At 52.7% G+C, this 16,173-nt stretch overlaps 1 protein-coding gene across 2 annotated transcripts; it reads left to right on the top strand.

Moving 5' to 3' along the window:
- The first annotated feature begins 1,314 nt into the window (after window positions 1-1,314).
- On the top strand, window positions 1,315-15,516 carry LOC108930068 (protein APCDD1). 2 transcript variants are annotated; one of them, XM_029253457.1, is made up of 5 exons: window positions 1,315-1,961; window positions 5,953-6,136; window positions 7,029-7,572; window positions 10,730-11,051; window positions 12,845-15,516. In XM_029253457.1, the coding sequence occupies exons 1-5, from the start codon at window positions 1,817-1,819 to the stop codon at window positions 13,285-13,287; spliced, it is 1,638 nt and encodes a 545-aa protein (XP_029109290.1). In that variant the 5' UTR covers window positions 1,315-1,816; the 3' UTR covers window positions 13,288-15,516. The 2 variants fall into 2 exon arrangements, with proteins under 2 accessions (XP_029109290.1, XP_029109291.1); XM_029253458.1 differs by lacking the exon at window positions 1,315-1,961 and adding an exon at window positions 2,188-2,263.
- Window positions 15,517-16,173: the final 657 nt, after the last annotated feature.

Genomic DNA, 16,173 nt, shown 5'->3' with positions numbered 1-16,173 from the left:
TGTACCAGAAGGCCATTAAACCCGCGGATGAGAGAAGACACTTTGCAGTGTCTTTGAAATAAAACCGTGCTATTGCTGTATTTCATTAAAAAAAGACAAGTAATTTAATTAAACTGCAACTCACTGGTATTATTATGGGTATTATTAATATTACGAAAAGTCAACTCTTGCTACTCTGATGTGCAGCAGTAACCTGAGAAAGCAGCGTTCACCCTCCACTGGGTTTTAAGAGCTTGGTTCCCGACCCTGTGCGCCAGTAATGTTAAAAACTGATTTTATCTGTAACTTCTCAAGGAACTGGACTCTTTATTGTTTTATGCATTATTTTAATTTTTTAATAGTGGCATGAGCACCCTCCAGACTCTTATGTAGTTGATACGAAGAAGTGAAAATATATTTCATTTACTAAAAACAGAGGTGTGACCAGGTGAGAGGCTGCTGGAGAGACACTGATTATGTGCAGGGGACAGATACAAAACGCACACACATACACACACACACACAGGGGACAGAGACAGGACACACACAGGACACACATACACACACTCAGGGGACACGGAACATGCACCACAGCAGTGTTTGCTCGTTCCGAACCCAGGGCCATATTTCTGTGTTCACACCCCGCAGGCACTTTCACTCCGAAATGTGTAAAAAAGGGGTGAAAAGGGGTGAAAGGGCCCAGTTGAACGACACCGACTGACATGATGCACTTTGTTCTGATGCTGAACAGCGAAACCGATGGAGAAGATGAAGAAGCTTTCATAGGAAGTGACTGCAAGTTCAGGAATTATGCTTTTTGAAATGCCATCTGGAAATTTTAGTGCCATTAAATTTCTACCACACAATCTTTTTTCTTGTTTTTGCTGCTTTTGATTTTTCTCGCTCCGACCTATGTGGGCCCTAGAACTTTCTTCGGTCCTCGGCTCTGTGCCCGCAGTGCTTCATGGGAAATCCGGCACGCCGGTCTGAGCCGTTGCCAAGTCGGGACACTTTCCGTTCCAATGTTCACGTTCCGGTCAGTAAAAGGTACACGAGGGGAGGCGCTGAGCTCCGCGCTCCACCGGAAGTCCTGACCAGACTGTGAAAGCGGACCTCAGGGGAAGCACGCTGTGTGGGAGCGGGGCGCTTCCACGGCCCGTCTCGGTCCGGTTCGGAGACATCGCCGTGTCGGGCCGTTCCAGCCTCTCGAGCGCTTCCTGCCGCCTTTGAAGTGCGCCCCCCCCTCCCCGCTCACCCCGCCCCCACTCATTGACGGTTTACATTTCAGCAGAAGAAACACCCCATCGGTTCGGAGAGGGGGGGGAGGGGGGCCGCGATTGCCCACCGCGTCGCTCCTCCTCCAGTCCCCAGCGCTCCGACTTGGTTCATTGAAGCGGAGACGCGCAGGCAGCGGGTACGCGCACAAGGGCGAGCGCGCCTCACCGCACCGCACCGCACCGCACCGCACCGGAGCCCCGGCCGCCCGGAGAACAACATGTAACCTCAGCACTGCGGGCTGCTCTTCCGCCGAAGCCCCGAATCCGAGCAGAACCGCGGTCATCTTCGGTCCTGCACGTGAGGCCGTGTATGTACTGATCTGATGTAGTGACTGATCGCTGTTGTTTCTCGGCGGACGAAGTTCACACGTGACGCTCTGCACGTGAACGAGCCGGTGTGTCCCGCGCTCCTGCGGCCGCTGATGAGGCCGAAACACCGCTGACAGGGATCATCATCATCATCATCATGTAACCGGGGGAAGTGTTTGACGGGGAGCTCGGCGACAGCAGCAGCAGCAGCAGCAGCAGCAGACCGGTAAACTCCGGTAAACTAAGTGCTCATGTGGAGTGTCGCGCGCACACCAGTTGGAGAGAAGCACGTGGAACGCAGTAAACACAGTAAACAAAGTGAAGTCAAAATGATGCTTTCGGTCCTCGCGGAGATGCACATGATCATGTGTTTGTCCCTGCTGCTTGTCATCTCTGGTGAGTAACCTGCTCTTCACCTCCACCACAAAATAAATAAATAAATAAAAAGGCAAAAAAACTGATTTGTTTGCAGTCGCATCGGCACGTTTTTGGTTGCGAAACATTGCAGTGATTGAGGGAGGATTCAGGGACACTAAGTTATGTACAGTGACAGTTAAATGGTCACTGCGGACATGGGAGAGCAGTGTGTGTGTGTGTGTGTGTGTGTGTGTGTGTGTGTGTGTGTGTGTGTTGATCCACCGGTACCAGAAGGCAGAAACAAGAACCGAATCTCGTCGGACCCTCTCTGCTCTGTGCAGGTACTGTAACTGTGTCCGCAGTATATTGTAGCCCTTATTATCTCTATGTACACTGACTGTCCATAATACTGCAACAATATTACATACATATTCTCTCCGTAAAACTGTAGCCATTATTCTTGTTATTTAGAACATATATACTCCTTGTTGGGGGGGCGCGGTGGCGCGGTGGGTTGGTTGGACCGGGTCCTGCTCTCCGGTGGGTCTGGGGTTCGAGTCCCGCTTGGGATGCTTTGTGACGGACTGGCGTCTCGTCCTGGGTGTGTCCCCTCCCCCCTTCAGCCTTACGACCTGTGTTGCCGGGTTAGGCTCCGGCTCGCTCTGAGCGCGCTTGGGACAAGTGGTTTCAGTCAGAGTGTGTGTGTGTGTGTGTGTGTGTGTGTGTGTATATACATACACTGTATACTGTGCACCAAATACTGTATTGCTGATCGAGTGCTGTGTGTGTGATTTCTCCGTATCCACAGTGGTTTCCAGGGCTTCAGTTTCCTGTTCAACCTCCTTATGTTAATTTCTTTAAACGCGCATCTCGGTAAAATATTAATGGCAATAAAAATATAAACATAAAGTCACATTTACTTCTAGTTAGTTTCACTTATAAAGTGGATCGTGATTACAAGTCTGAACGACCTCATTTTATTAGATACTGCATTCCGGGGAGGGGGGGGGGGGGCACTGGATCTTATTAATAGAGGTTCCAGTCGCGCGCCAAAGATCAAACGGATAATAATTGGAAATCAATGGAAACGACTGATAGAAACAATTACGTCTCGCGCTGCAGTCAGTTCGTCGTTTGCGCCGCGCGGAGGCAACGGGGACATTTGTTTAATGACGCTTAATCCTTCATCGCCGTTTTATTACATATAACATAATCTATGATAGATTATTGATTTGCAACAGAAGTTTTTGTGTTTATTTACCTCACAGTCGGCCCTGACTGAACATTTACAGTAACCGCTTTAACGAACACATTGAATCACACGAGTGTTACTGTAACGGACGGAAGGTGGAAAGAGTGCGGCGGCGCGTGTTTCAACTTCAAACGCGCCGCGAGATGAAAAGGCGTCTCGCAGAGCACGTGACCACAGTGAGATCTGAAGGAATGTAACTTCACTGCACTTTACCGAGGGCAGTAAAGACGCGGTGTCACACTCACCGGGTCACTGACTGTACGTTGTACCTACGTGTGGAGGGGAAGCCCTGGTTCCGACCTTCACAGCACAGTAAAACAGGGTAATATCTTTTAATTTAGAGGAAAGTTTACCATAAAAATGGGTGGGGAGGGCAGGGTATCTCATCCATTTCCGTCTCTTGAGAAATGTAACAACAATTAGGTGTCGTCCGAGTTCTCAGAGCACAAACTGCATTAATAAATTAAGAAATATAAACAAACTGCATTAATAAATATAAACATGATCATGAATCATCAGAACATCATGTGGCAGATTTCTGAGGGATTTTCAGGCAAATCATCCTTTCTTTGGGTGTTTATCTCCTGTATGAGACTCTTCTCTCTTTTCCCTTGTCCTTTATTCTCCCTCCTCAAAACTTACTTGAATTCAGATTATATGCGAGTGTCGATTGTTCAACCCTTACTAAACTACAGTAGAGTTAAAAGTAGCCATGATATGACAAAAACATACTTAAAAAATATTAAATTGTTCCCTCCTGAGCGGCAACCCATAGACAGTTGTCCTTTGTAACAAGTCCATAGCAACCACACTGTGTTTAACCGTATTTAACCGTATGCGTCAAAGAAGTGACGTGCTGTGCTCGCCAGGCCGAGCGAAACCGAGCGCTGTGGTTAAATCCGAGACTTGGAACTGGGAAGAGTGCGGTCAGACAAGTCCTGGTCGACCCGGCGTGAAATGACCTGGCGAGCGTACATTTGTCAGGGATCCCAGATCGGTTACCTCATCAAGCGGGACCCTGCCAACTGGAAACCTTCTTGGTGGTTAGGGCACTGGGACTCGTGCGGAGTGAGATCGAGGACAGGGGTTTTAGCTGGCTGGTGTCCAAGCGGATTTTTTTTCCTCCCGCAAAACAAATGTGGGTAGCGAAAGCATGGCACGTTGCGGCTTTCAGTCCATCCCACCCTTTGTTCTGGCTGCTGAAACACAGCGAACGGCGAAGCTGAGCTCTAGCGGAACGACACCTGTACGTGCAGTTGGCCGCAGGATTTCCGGGAGCAGCGAAACGGTTGCGTGATGATCGCAGAACCTCCCCCGGTGTTTTCGCAGACCTTCAAGGCTCCGAACGCTCACGTGACTGGATACACGCAGCGGTTTCACTCAAAGCGCCGATGTGTCCGGACCTTGGCTCTCACAAAAGGGCGCTCCGTGGCAGCGCTTTTTAACTCTAAAAAACAAAGACTAACTATAAACCTCCAGTTAAGATCACAGCCCAGAAACACACAGTCCTTTATTTTGGAGAACAAAACGCAGTTGAAGAAAACGAAATAACAGGCTTCTCTCTGCTGTTCCTGCGAGCTGTCATTACCCCAGTTGCGTGGTATTCCAGGGTCGGCGTGCGAAGTGCGTCGAACCCCAGCTCTCTCTTTCGATCGTATCTGAGCGTCTTTCCGGAGCAAGAGACAATTTACCAGACGCTCCATAGGCCTCTGCGGTTTCCGTCACGTAACGTGCTGTAAATATTAGGGGAAAGTGCGTATTAATTGGCGTGTGCCTTTATCCCAAAAGGAGATCAGGCAGAGGACTCGACAACGCCACTTTTGGGAAGCCTTCCTAGTCGTGGTGTCTTCAGTTTCGGAGGCAGCTGTTTGGGCTGAGAAGTGCGTGTTTGTTTAGCGCACGTTTCCAAGTTTGTCCAGACAAGCACGCCGCTCATTTTCTTGGAGTGCGAGTCTGGAAGCCGGGGCTTGGCGGCCGCCCGGTGCCGTCTCCGCAGGCCGCGGTGGAGCGCAGGTGCGGCCGCGCCGCGCGTCTTCCCAGGGCAGAGCGACCGCCTCCTCCCCGGGGCCAAACGTCGGGCGTGACGCGGCCTGGTTGTGAAGCGGAGAGAGCCGAGGAGGAAGAGCGCTTCTCTCCGTACATCTCAGCTCCCGGCGTTTGTGCGCAATCCTGGGTCCAGGACCGGAACCGCCATCCCTCAGAAGCGCTGAGTCCCTCATGACAAAGAGGGTTCGGGGCAACCGATTTGAATTCCTGTGAGGATTTTAACAAGATTTTGGTTTAAAGTTCGATAAATCCTTTAGGCGTGAAGTGTTTTGGCTGTGCGCCATAGCTTTGAAAGCCGAAAACGTCTTCGATTAAGCAGCAGGGGAAGAAAAGCGCTGCCACTTTTACTGTGTTTTAAAGCAAGGTAAACAGTTTTACCCAGATCTGATTTAAATCTTGCTGGACCGAGCAGCGCCGACCCTGCTGTGGCCGACGTTTCACACGTTAAACTGAGACGCATCACACGATGTGTGAAAATTCACCATTTCTGATGTTTTCTCAGAATTAAAAAATCTGAAACAATGTAATTCTGTCCTCCAGGAGAACATCACAGTAGGTGCTGTGTGTGTGCGTACGTGCGTGCGTGCGCCTCTTACTTTCCTTGTTCACAGTGAAGCCTCACCATGTGTATTCTGACGGTCGGGGACCCAACGGCGCAATTCGCCCTGGAGGGACCTCAGCGCTGGAATGTTTATGCACTCAAATCATAACTCGGGTTCGTTCGTGACACAGGTGCTGGTGAAGGATCCTCCCTGCACATCCCTGACGGCAGGTCCAACCCCCTGTCCCTGGAGAAGAACTTTGGACGCCACGCCAAGGACTCCCAGTGTCACCACATGCTGAAGCATCTGCACAACGGGGCGCGGATCACCGTGCAGATGCCCCCCAACATCGAGGGCCACTGGGTGTCCACAAGGTCAGCGCCGGGTCTCGTGAAGCTCTCTCTGATGAACCGGAGATGGTGACGGATGAGTTTCTTTAGCTCAGAACTTCCTCGCAAATTACAGAGCAAGAGCAGATATTCTTTTTACATTTATTAATTTAGGTGACACTTTTCTCCAAAGCGAATTACAATTATTTACCCATTTATACAGCTGGGTAATTTTACCGGATCAATTCAGGGTGAGCACTGTATCTTGCTCAAGGGTACTACAGCCAGAGGTGGGGGTCGAACTGGCAACCTTTGGGTCCAAAGGCAGTACAGCTTTTATTTCTGTACGGATACAGTAAATTGTTATGCCTTTCACCTTCTTCTTCAGTATTCTTTATAAGAAATAACGGAAGTTTCATTGCGCTTTGAGTGCAGTGTGTGGTCCTGTGCTGCACTCACTGTGTGTTGGTGTTCTACAACCACAACACTTCTGCAGTTGGACCCACTTCAGTCCCGGGTTTGTTTACCGCTCGGACTCGACCCGCTGCTCAGCCTTCGCCGTGGGGTCCTTTACCCCAAATACACGCTGCGTTTGGAGACGCGTCGCCGACCCCTGGTCCGACGCCGAAACCCGGAGGTCAACGCGGGTCGATGCGACTCCGTGCTTTGGGAACAAATGGCTCTTCGGGAACGGGAGCCTGCCGGGCAGGGGAGCGCAGGGTGCGTCCGTCCGCCCGCGGACCCACGGTCCTCGGCGCCGCTATCCTGGTAAAATGCGTGAGCGTGAACGCGTAGTCCGCAGTGGTTCCGCTCGCGAGTCCAGCGGGTTTTCCGGGTTTCGCGCCGCCAGAGCCCGGAACGTGGCTTAAATAGAATCGGCGAAGACTGTAAGCAGAATGAAGTAACATCCTCTTGTTTAACCGGTTCCGTTGTGCAGCTGCGAGGTGCGGCCCGGCCCGGAGTTCATCACGAGGTCCTACCGGTTCCACAACAATACGTTCAAGGCCCACCAGTTCTACTACAGGGACAACCACTGCACCACGCCCACGTACACCCTGGTGATCCGGGGCAAGCTGCGCCTGCGCCAGGCGTCGTGGATCATCCGCGGCGGCACCGAGGCCGACTACCAGGTGCAGCGCACCCAGGTGGCGTGTCACAGCGAGGCCGTGGCCACGGAACTGAGCCAGCGGCTCAACCAGAGCTGCCGCGGCCAGGGCGCGGGAGCCGTGGGACCCCCGGGACCCTGGGAGCCCCACGCGCTCTACGAGCTGTGGAGCGACGCCGCGGGCGGCTGCGACTGCTCCCGGGGCCTCAACTTCGCGATGCACGAGCTGCAGCTGCTGCGCGTGGAGAAGCAGTACCTGCAGCACAGCCCGGAGCACCTGGTGGAGGAGCTCTTCCTGGGCGACGTGCACACGGAGAGCGCCCAGAGGATGTACTACCGGCCCTCCAGCTACCAGGCGGCGCTGCAGAACGCCAAGGTGAGCGAGCTTCCTCTCCTTGCGGGTCGCGGGTGCCCGGAGAAACTAAACGCTCGCAGCCGGAGCCAAGCGAACAGGGCAGAGTGGAGGATCGGCCCGTCGCGCAGCGTGTCCCTTCGTAGCGTCCGCTTTCCCTTTCCCCGGACGCGTCCCGGACGCTCCTCGCTCGCTCGCTCGCTGAATACAGGAGACGGGAGGAAGAGGAAGGGAACGAGATACGGCCCTCTGGCCACCCGCCGCGCGTTGCGCCGTAGCCGGGGTCCGAATAAAGGCGCCGGCTACCAAGAATTATTGGGCCGAGCAAAGAAAAGCGAGAAAAAGAAAATGACGAAGGGCCGAGTTCAAAGGAGCTCCTTTTACCCGAGTGGGATGTTACTGGGAACGGCGACATCTCATTTTCTGAAACGGCTCTGGTCATTTCTCTCGTAAAAAACACTGTCGAAAGGGTGTAGTTGGAAATGCGCCGCTGTTAGAAGGAGGAGAACGGACAAAACGCGACACAAAGCTGTTTGGCCTTTTCGCCAAATGAGCGCAGAGTCATTCTTATGTGGTTTTTAATGGATGCGCATCAGAGTGTGATGAATTTGGGACAACTGACGTTAGAGACGACGCGAACAGGGCGACACGCGAAGGCGGTCGGTCACAGGCTGAAACGTGAGACGTCTTTTCTCACGACGGTCAACATTTGGCACTCGCTGGATGTTGGATCCAGCTGCGGTTTCACGCCTCGGGTTCCGGCCGAAGGTTCGGCGGAGCTGCAGAGAGACCGGTTTGTCCACCGCGCGCAGGAACCGGGCCTTTTCGGGCTCCGGCGGTTTCCGTCCCGTTACGCCAGTACCCCGTGGGGCCCTTATCGGGGACCGGGGCCAGAGCGTCACGCGTATCTCGATCGGCGGAGCTGCTCGACTCGGGCCGAACCCGCACACGTAGCGACACCTCCGCCTGCGACTCGGGCGCAGCCCTTGAACTCCGCTGTGTTCCGGCACATTCCGCAGGCAGTCCAGTGGAGTGCGCAAGTACCGGGAGACGAAGTTAGAGCTCGAAAGGAAGACACATCAGCCCAAATAAAGCGATACATTCAGTCGCAGTGGGTGTTGGACGGCAGAACCCTGAGCTCTCCAGCACTTTGGGTTTTTATGGTTGCGCTCACATGGTTTCGCTTTAAATCTGTCCAATCGCATCAGAGGCAGGCAGCTGTGACCTTTCTTCACCGCGATGATGGCGGTTCGCTCCCAGATCCAACCACCCCCCCCAATGGCACGCCCAGCATTGGCCAGGATCCCCCCCCAGAAACATTACCGTAATCACTTCAAGCTTCTCGCTTGTGGATTCTGGGTGGGACACAACTGCTGTCAAAGTCACAGTCACACTTGGGGACCATCAGCGCCCTTTTCATCGCTGGCAGTTGGTTCTGCTCCAACTTCACTTCTTCGCAAGAAAACAAAACTCTGCTCTGCGAATCGCAAACGATCAAATTGTAAATATAGCCGCGCATTACAAATAGTCATGAAAAAAAGCCCCCGTTCACTGAAAAATAGCTTCGTGTCAAACTAGATCCCGGTATGAGTCTTATTAGCACACTGTGAACATTTGTTCTCTGGAGGTTTGGCCATTTGGCACGGAGCCCTGGCCGACATCGTCCTGCCGAATTAGAGCCGAGGAACCCGAACGCCGATGCGAACGCGCACGTGAAGTCAATAAACGGGACTCGCGCGCTTCATCGCTCTTCCTCTCTCCGGCGAGTCGGCCAGGACGCTCGCATTTTATGAGCTGAAATTTCCTTCGCAGACCGCGACGGCTGCACATCTTCTCCGCACATGGGCTTTGCGCTCGCCCCCACCCCCGCCCCGTGCTGAGAAGAACACCGAGAGCCCCCCCCCGGTGGCCCCCACCCTGCTGGCTTTGCTCACTTTCTGATGGGTCCCTACAGAATCGCACCTCCGAGGAACGAGTCCTCGTAGCCGATAACCGCCGTCGCCGTGTTTACATCCTTTCGGCAGAGTTGGCTGCCAGGAGCTCTTGTCCCCTCTCCTTCGCGCTACGTGAACGAAAAACCACGAAAGGCCGTGCATTCGGCCCTTGTCCCAGAACCAGTCGCCCAAAGCCGGGCCCGCAGAGCGAAGAGAGAGCACCTACTGGCAACCGGGACAGCTGGCGGCGTTCAGGTTAGAGCTGCTGCCTTTGGATCCAAAGGTCGCAGATTCGATCCCCACCGCTGGCCGTAGTACCCTTGAGCAAGGTACTTACCGTAAATTGCTCCGGTAAAGTTACCCGGCTGTATAAAAGGGTAAAGAATCGGAAGCTTGTACCTGTAATACCTGTAACCTTACCATTGTGAGTCGCTTTGGAGAAAAGTGTCAGATAAGTAAATGTAAAAGTATTGCGAGTTTCCCAGGAAAAAGGAACCGTGTTCGTTCACCGGAGCTCTGGTCAAAAGGAAGACGACGTGTGGTAATAGGACGCGTGATTTACCGATCCCCATTTCTGAGCGCGGCGCCATGAATATGAATCACGGCGAAAATGGTCCCAGAGCAGAAGACGAGGCCTCAGCTGGGAGAGTTTATGAGCCGTCGGAGCTCTATTCTCTCAGCTTTTCTTGCAGACCGAGAATGATGTTATGGCCCCGAGGAAAAACACGCGGGACGTTTTTAACGTTCTTTTACGCTTCGCCGAGCCGCGGTCGCCTCCGGAGCCTATCTGTCCCGTTCCCCGCCCCTCTCTTTATCCTCTGGGATTTTTGGGGTCTTCCTAAGTGCCGAAAGACGTCTCGTAACGCAGCGGAGGGGAGCGACCGAGCAGACTGCAGACGCCTTCACCCAGAGTCCGCGTCCCGGGTCCACGCGTCTCCGGCGCCTCGGGCCGTGCTGCCGTCGGACAGACCGCGCCTCTCGCTCGCGGACCTTGAACGAGCGATCTGGTGCTTAAAACGTGAATAAAGCCCTGCGTTCCTACATTCGAACCTTCCTCGCGTTCTGCTAAAGTACGTTTCCGCGACAGCTGGAGCTCCGCAGTACGGATTCTGCGTTTCAACCTCGTTTTAATACTCGACCGAGAGGTAAAACCAGGGAAAAAGAGCTGAGGCTCCCAAGCAGTTCCTCGGCATGGAAGAAAAACAAAAACACACATTCCTTGTCTTCTTCCCATCTGTTGCTCGCAGAATCACGACCACGCGTGCATCGCGTGCCGAATCATCTCCCGCTCCGACGAGCAGCGCCCCCCCATCCTGCCCCCGCGGGCCGACCTGGCGGTGGGGCTGCACGGCCAGTGGGTGAGCCAGCGCTGCGAGGTGCGGCCGGAGGTGCTCTTCCTCACGCGCCACTTCGTCTTCCACGACAACAACCGCACGTGGGAGGGCCATTACTACCACTACTCGGACCCCGTGTGCAAACACCCCACCTTCACCATCTACGCCAGGGGGCGCTACAGCCGCGGTGTGCACTCCGCCAAGGTCATGGGAGGAACGGAGTTCGTCTTCAAAGGTAAGAGCGTCGCCGCGGCTCAAGAGCCGCGTCCACGCATGTGGACTTAGTGCTGTCCAGGGTGTCCTGCGTTTCAGGAAGGGCCCCACAGTTCAGGTGTGTGTGTGTGTGTGTGTGTGTGTGTGTGTGTGTGTGTGTGTGTGCTTCAGTACGCTGAGGATACAGTTTCGCTCTGAAAAACAATCCTAAGGCCGACTTCTAAACACAAGACACAGCAGCAGCTATGTTAGATGTTATATATATTTATAGGTGCATGTATCACAACCCCAATTCCAAAAAAGTTGGGACAGTATGGAAAATGCTAATAAAAACAAAAAGGAGTGATTTGTAAATTTACTTCGACTTGTATTCAAACAAAGACAGTAGAAACACGAGGCGTTTCACGTCTTACATCATCGGCTGCAGTGTTTTTTGACGATTTACGTTTGTTCCGAAACTGATGCCTGCGACACGTTCTAAAAACGTCGTGACAGTCGAGTGTCTAGCGCTGTGTAACATCACCATGTGTGTTAATAACACTTATTAAGAGTCTGGACACTAAAGACACCGGTTACGCAGCTGTGTATCGTTGCCGCCGTTTCGTGCTTCGTAACGCACACTTTTCGCTCAGTCGGACACAGGTGAGGACTGCGCTTACGCAGCCACGCACAAGTAATCCAGGCAGAATGCGGTTTGGCGTCGTCCTGCTGGAAAACGCAGGGATCTGGATGGCAGCGCACGTTGCTCCAAAATTTGTACGCGTCCTTCTACGTTAACGGTGCCGTCACACAAGCGCACGTCACCCTGCCACGGGCGCTGACGCACCCCCTACCACGACGCACGCTGGGATTCGAACCCGACGCCGGATACAGCTTGGATGGTCCTTTTCCTCTTTGGCCCAGAGAAAACGGCGGCTGTTTTTCCCAAAAACTATTTCAAATGTTGACTCGTCGGACCGCGAAACACGATTCCGCTGCGCTACCGTCCATCTCGGATGAGCCCGAGCTCAGAGAAGCCAGCGGCGCTTCTGGGCCGCGTTGATGTTTGGCTTCTGCTTTGCCTGGTAGAGCCTTAACTTGCATGTGTGGATGCAGCAGCGAATGGCGGCGACTGACAAAGGTTCACCGCGGTATTCCCGAGATCGGAAATCATGCGCATCGGGAAGCGGTTTTCGGCCTTGCCCTTTACGCACAGAGATTTTACCGGATCCCTCGAATCTTTTCGTTATATTGTGCTGCGTGGAGAGCGAAATGCTCAAAATCCTACCGCTTTGTCTTTGGGGAACGTCGTTCTCAAAGTGCTGGATTATTCGCTGACGCTGTTGACGTACTGGTGACCTTTGACCCATCCTTGCTTTTGAAGGACGAGGCCTTTTTTGGAGGCTCCTTATTTACTGTAACACGATTCTCTCATTTGTTTCACAATTTGTTTCATCTTGTTATTTCAACTTGTCACATCATTATTAGTCCTAAACTACTCCTGTCTCAACTCTTTTGGAACGTGTTACAGGCATCAATTTCAGCACAAACGTATTATCTTCAAAAAACACTGCAGCCGATGAGGTAAAGCATGAAATACCTTGTGTTTATACTGTTTTTGTTTGAATGCAAGTCAAAGTCCATTTACAAATCACCCCTTTTTTGGAATTGTGGAGCATCCCGACAACTGATCTTCCGCATTCTACTCACGGTCCCCGTTGGTAGCGGCGCGCGTTACCCATGTTCCGTTACCACGTTGCCCAACGGTACTTGAGCACGTAAGGCGCCGTACAAACGTTCGACGTCGGTTGGAACACCTTCTCCGCTGTCCCACAGTGAACCACATGAAGGTGAAGCCGATGGACCAGGCCACCACCTCGCTGCTCAACGTCTTCAATGGGAACGAGTGCGGCGCCGAGGGCTCCTGGCAGGTGGGCGTGGAGCAGGACGTCACCCCGACCGACGGCTGCGTGGCGCTGGGCATCCGGCTGCCCCACACCGAGTACGAGCTCTTCCGCATGGAGCAGGACATGCGAGGACGCTACCTGCTGTACAACGGCCAGCGGCCCAGCGACGGCTCCAGCCCCGACCGGCCCGAAAAGAGGGCCACCTCCTACCAAATGCCCCTCGTGCAGTGCGCCGCCGACGGCCTCGGACCGGGGCTCGGCGGAGACGATTCGGACCGGCCCCTCCGGCTCAACGGCGGGGGTGGACGGCGCCGCCCTGGTGGCCTGGTGGGCGTCGTCATCCTTACGGGGCTTCTCTCGCATCTCAACTGAGACAAGATGCCCTTTGTCTCTGCAGCCTACAGTGGGATGAAAAGGGGAGGAAGTACGCTCTTGGGCGGGGGGGAGGGGGGGCTCTGTCCTCAAAGGGACACTGTTTACTCGATGCACTAGAACATTTTGGATGGCGCGCTCCTTTTTCCATGCTTTGCAAGCAAGGGGTCAACCAAGAAGAGACGTGTCCTTTGATGCTTCCTGTTTCAAGTCTGTCCAGCTGAGACACCGCAGCAAATGCACTTTAACAGAGCACATCTGACTACAGTGTGCGTGCGCGTGTTGCTTCATGTACGTACACACACACGCACACACGCGTGTTGGAAGGGAGCTGTTCCGGGCTGAGCGCAGCCGGTTAGGACGTTGGGCATTCAAAGTATTTCCGTGCCGTGAACAGCAAAGACGGATCGGGCGCCGTTTCGAGTCCTCCGCGGCGTCGCACGAAAGGAACTGGACAGTTGACGCTGATATAAGGGAAAGGGGACGCGTGGTGAGTGAGTGTGTGCGCGCGCACCTCACATTTCAAAGTGCTCGTTTCCCTCAAGCTCACCCTCATCGAGCAGTGTTTTCAAAATGCTCGTGGCACATTTTTCCAGTTTTACCCAGAAGGAATTTGTACCCAGAACACTCCTCTACGCTACTTCTACAGGTTCGCTTCCGTCGTCTTGTACGATTTCCGTCTTTTCCGCTCATCGACGCTCCCTGTCCTCCTTCTTCCTACTGTTTTACAGCTTCCCTGCCCTTTTCCAAGGCGCCGCTCCTGTCGAGTGTCCCTAAATGAACTCACACAGACGCAAGGTTCTTTCTTCCCCCAAACTCAGAGCCGACCTCAAACACACGTGTTCGGAGCTGGGTGTGAGCCGCACACGTGAAACGCACACGTGAAACGCTTGCGATACGTGGCACTGCGACCGGTGTGCATGCGTGTGTGTCTCTCGGCGTGAGGCCTGGCTGCTCTTTCCTGACAAAGAGTCCCGCCTCGGCAGTGGACGAGTGCTGTTGACAAGGTAACGGCACACTGGGGACAGTGGGGGGTCTGGTTAAATCAAGTCATCATTAACCCCCCCCCCCGCACTCTTTTCCATTCACCGTCTCTCACACACTCAGGGAACAGGTTGTCGTCCGAGAGGCCATTTCTGACGACGTGTCGGACTCCGTCTCTCCAGGAACTGCAGGGTTTCTACACATTGCAGGTGTCGGGCTTTGGTTCGACACAAAAAGAAGGAAAAAAAAAATCTGCATGCATGGTTTTGTGCTCCAGTTCCAGATTTTTTTAAGACTAATTTAAACAGAAAACCTGATTGACGATGACAGACCTGCACCACATCTTGTAAGGATTAAAATTTTCAGATTAAGAAATTATTCATTGTGGCAACTCGCGTGTGTAGTGGTTTGACTGCAGTTCACATGATGAAAACGATCCTTTTCTTTATCGCTGTTCATTTCGCTTTATTGTACGATAGAAAAGCAACGTATTCCCTGCCAGTAACATCCAACACCTCAACTGTCTCAAATTTCTTTGACTATTTTGTCACATTTGCAGCATCAAGAAAACATAGACTGCACTTCTTAATCATGTACGCTGTCGTATTTTATTGAGGGGGCCTCAGGGCCACCACCTTTACCTTTTGACCGGGGGGAGTTTACCGTACATTTACCTGCTGGCACCAAGTTACCAGTTTGATCCTAATTATTCACAGGAACCAAAACCTGCGATTCTTCACACACCCAAATATCTGTGGGCAGGTGACGCAAAAAATAAATCAGTGTGAGAAGCCGAAGGCCGGAGGGGAAACGCTGATGGGTTCGACGCCCAACAGTCTCAGCTGGGGATTCAAGCACAGACCCTACGGGCACCTCAGTGCGGCTGGTGCAAGTTCGGGACAGCGACACAACGAGTCACGGGGACGCTGACGAAAAGACAGGCGACCAGCGAGGCGTGAATGTGTGTGAGAGCGAGCGAGAGAGAGAGAGAGAGAGAGAGAGAATGGAAGCCCCTCAGCAAACATGTGTCTTGACAGTCTCCCATCGCAGCCCAGTCTGCTCAAAGTCGGTCAGTTTGGGGAACAACCTTTTTACCACAGGAAGAGTGAAGACAGAAGCACACACACACATTCATGGGGATGATTCTTCATCTGGACACTCTTGCCACTTGTAGGGTTTTCTTGACTGATCCCTGCTGAGAAAACTGTACATAAAGCAATAAAATGTTTTGGCATTTCTTTTTTTTTTTAGACTGTATGCTTATGTTATTAAAAAAAGCCATTTTCTCCCAGCTGTCTTGCAGAAAATAAACTCAGAGGAGAACATACCCACCCAGAAAACAGGCCATGTAAACTCAGTGTTTACCACCACACCAAGAGGCAGTTTACTGTGGAGCCCCACAGGAGGTGTAAATAACACACGTTTAAGTAGATTGTCGGTTAAAATCCCTTCGGCATCTGGGTTACATTCTCCCCACTGGGAGGCAGGTGTAGGTGCGTGCGTGCGTGCGCATCGAGTCCCATCTTTAAATTCCCAGCACACATCAGCGAGTCCCATTCCATTCTAAATTAAAATCTTTTTAATCTTGGATCAGCACCCATTCCACTGGGGGGGAGGGTGACCACGTTGGAAGTATCCAGGAGCCGGTTAATTATGTCCCAGTCACACCGTCAAATGGCACAAGTTACATAGAACTTTCTACGAGTTTCCATGACCAGGCAGCAACTGCAGCCGCCTGATCGGCGCTTTGAAACATGACTCTCGTTTCATCACTTTCGCTGCCTTTGCACAATCGACGGTACAGATGAACCAAAAACAGTTTCTTCTCAGCTAATACTTCCCTTTTTGGATTTTAACAAGGCTGCTCCAAAAATATTTAATTATAGTTTAGAAAAAATCTTT

The sequence above is a fragment of the Scleropages formosus genome, chromosome 7 (assembly GCF_900964775.1).
Source record: "Scleropages formosus chromosome 7, fSclFor1.1, whole genome shotgun sequence".
Classification (NCBI taxonomy): Eukaryota; Metazoa; Chordata; class Actinopteri; order Osteoglossiformes; family Osteoglossidae; genus Scleropages; species Scleropages formosus.
Note: the sequence above shows the minus strand (reverse complement) of the source record. Positions and strands in the feature narration are given on the sequence as shown.